Here is a 3,120-nt window from a genome sequence, read left to right on the forward strand (position 1 = left end):
GGTTTTACTGGAACATAAAAAACACTCAGCTACATAATTATTAGTCCATGCATAGTTTATAAAAAAAAATTTTGACAACATTATTGAAATAGCTTGCAATGTAAAATATCATACTGGTGCTCATGCACACATCTCATAAAATGATCAAAATATGCTGATACAAAAATCTTAAGATATAAGATTATGGTGCTGCCTGGTGTACCAAGACAAAGAGGCAAACACTACTTTTGTGCACTTTACTTTTTTATTCTTTTATTCCTGAAATGAACAATCTAAACAATGCACTCAGTTAATAAATATTAACCCTTAAGCTGCCAGGTTTTTTAGCCAAGTAAAAATCAAAAATGTTTGACCCCTGACCTCCCTCACGAAACCCGCGAAACACCCGGCGGCGCTAACTCCCCTAACTTCCCGGCTTCGCGCGCTACACGCACGCAAAGCTGTTTTGTTCTGGGGAATACCCTATCCCGGTTATAACCGGGTCCAGCACACAAGGCATATTTCTGTATCCCTAGTTAAGTCGGGACTGGCAGCTTAAGGGTTAACAAAATATTAACAAAACACAAAATTAGGATTGTCTCAGTTTATCATGCAAGACAATCAAGTTCTTCTACTAAAATGACATTTTGTAATAGTTGTGGGTCTATATCAAATATAGAATAAACACATTGATGTATAGAATACACATCGCCATATAAGGAATATACATCAACATATAGAATACACACTACAATTGATAACAGACACATGTACCATATGAGACTTAATACATTGATTACCGACACATGTAAAAACTAACTACCAACTTTCACAACATGAAGCATATCAATGGTATATCATTTTGATCATACAATCAATTGTAATAAAATATAAGTTCAGTAAATTAAACTTATCAATATTTGTGAACGGCTGCAGGTGTATACAGTTAGCCTAAAGGAACCTGCCCTGAAAATAGTTTCTCAGTTTCTCATGTTGCCCAGGAATCTTTTAGGAAAATACTGCAAGTCCTCAGCACTTCTGCAGGTCCATGACCTCTAGGCTCCACATGACCTTGTGGTTGACGTGGTTGCTGAGATCCTGGACCTTGACAGCCTTGAGGACAGGTTGGGTGCCACATTGTAGAACATATCCCACCACCATCACATACATGCCTGGAGAGAACACACAGACTGCATCTTTAATTGATGTGGAGACATATGAACTTTTCAAATTGTAAAATAAAAACATAAGGTTACTACAAGTTTTATTTTGCAAAGTATTTAACTATCAAGACCTCTACAACTTCACCTTCACATACTGAATCACAGGAAAGACAAACACGGGTCGGCCACAGCTGTGGTTAAAAAACGTCTGACAGAATGACACAGAGCACTGGGAGGACCTTGCCAATTAATGACCGACCCAGCTGGAGATTCACACTGTCCAGGCAGCTAGAATCAGGAGAAGCTAGACTGATGCACAGCGCAGAAGAGAAGCAGATCCAGAGAAAAGAACTTTGCATGAGACCTGAATCAGCTTACAGATGTGTCCTATGTGGTAGAGACTGCCTTTCTCATATAGGAGTCTGTTTAGCCATAGACGATTAGCTGTAGGGCTGATATCAATTAGGATTTTACCATGGTCAATATTGACTGAAGGTCAGGCTATACTGAATTGCACCTGCCCAGCACTACAACCATTGATCAGCCTCATTACCCGGATATAGGTAACCACTGGCTGGGATTCAAGGTGAATATTCAAGGTGAATATTGATTTTGTCTAATGAATCCTGCAATATCGGACACTGACTGTTATTGATAAACCTGCCTGTGGTGCACATAAATCTAATACTATTTTACGTTATGCCTGTTTGCACATGGAAATCTATAATGGACCGAAGGAGAAAACTTGTGCAGTTTTCTAATTAGGCCACAGCTGGTAAATTTTATGGATGACATCCTCTGCAGACTCCAAATTTAATGTGAGTGGGTGCAAAAAAAACATGGGTAAAAAAATAAGATGACTAAATTTTCAAAATAGATACCATAAACGTTGTGACAAGAATAGAAGTGACAAAACATGGTATCACAGCAAACAAGTCTTAAAGTTTTATTCCTGTATTCAAGATGTGCACAAATTTAAAGTGACACCAGTGTGGTGGACTGGTATCACTTACCAAGTTGGCAACTACAGTAAAGGCCACCACATTGGTGCAGCTTTTAAAAACTATCGAACTAGTTTCACTTCTACAACTACGCTCGTGGCTGCCTCACTAGTGCCACTTCTACAAGTACAATAAAGGCTACCACAGGGCATATTTTCCCTTTTTTGTTTCTATATCAACCATTTCTGGAGGGAACAATTCTTTTTTTAAATCAGGCCAAAATTAAAGAGCGCGCTGATGTCATCCATAAAACTTACTTGCTGTGACCCTAAGTAGTTCCTAATGTGGCATACTGTTGTACCTTTATCAAATTTGCTTTTAGCCTTGGGGATACTTTTGATCTGTTCAACTTTAGCAGTTCCTTGGCCATCATTCACAGTGAGCCAGTCTCCGGAGACATCAAAGTCCACCACAGTACCCTACAAAGGGTCAAAAACAGGGTGAGGAGGAGAAATGATTATTAAACTAATTACTAAACCTGCACATTCATCTACAAGTAATATGTGTTTCACACAACTGACAGGGACCTAAGACAACACATGTAAAACAATAAATTGATTTACCTTTGCCGGGACATGTAATTTTGCAGTTACGGGTATGAGTAAAATGAGTTCTCGTTTTAAGATGATGTGCTTGAAACAACCGTAGTACTGTACTGTAATGGAGGACAGCATATTTTGGCTCTGTGATGAGTTAACCACAAACATAAAACCACTGTGAATATTTCACAATTTATAGTACGCCAGTGATGAGTAAAATTTATATATAATGTTATTAGTATTGAGTATACCTGCACCCAGACCAGGCTGATGTCCCATGTTTTTGCAGACACTGGATTCAGTTGCACACGCCACAAATTTGTCCCTGCAGTCCCAACACTACTACTTGTAGCAGATGAAAGTTGTGTTCCTTCAGCGAGCTGTGATATGAAGACTTTCCGGGCTGGGACTTTCCACTTGTCCCCCATTTTCTCATCT

The 3,120-nt window shown here is 39.0% G+C and overlaps 1 protein-coding gene across 1 annotated transcript; it reads right to left on the reverse strand.

The window, feature by feature from the left end:
- Positions 1-812: 812 nt before the first annotated feature.
- Positions 813-3,120, reverse strand: LOC136444827 (recQ-mediated genome instability protein 2-like). The gene is made up of 3 exons (XM_066442569.1): positions 2,934-3,120; positions 2,445-2,562; positions 813-1,151 (listed from the first exon to the last, which is right to left on the reverse strand). The coding sequence occupies exons 1-3, from the start codon at positions 3,108-3,110 to the stop codon at positions 1,009-1,011; spliced, it is 438 nt and encodes a 145-aa protein (XP_066298666.1). The 5' UTR covers positions 3,111-3,120; the 3' UTR covers positions 813-1,008.

This window comes from Branchiostoma lanceolatum, chromosome 11 (assembly GCF_035083965.1).
Source record: "Branchiostoma lanceolatum isolate klBraLanc5 chromosome 11, klBraLanc5.hap2, whole genome shotgun sequence".
Taxonomy (NCBI): Eukaryota; Metazoa; Chordata; class Leptocardii; order Amphioxiformes; family Branchiostomatidae; genus Branchiostoma; species Branchiostoma lanceolatum.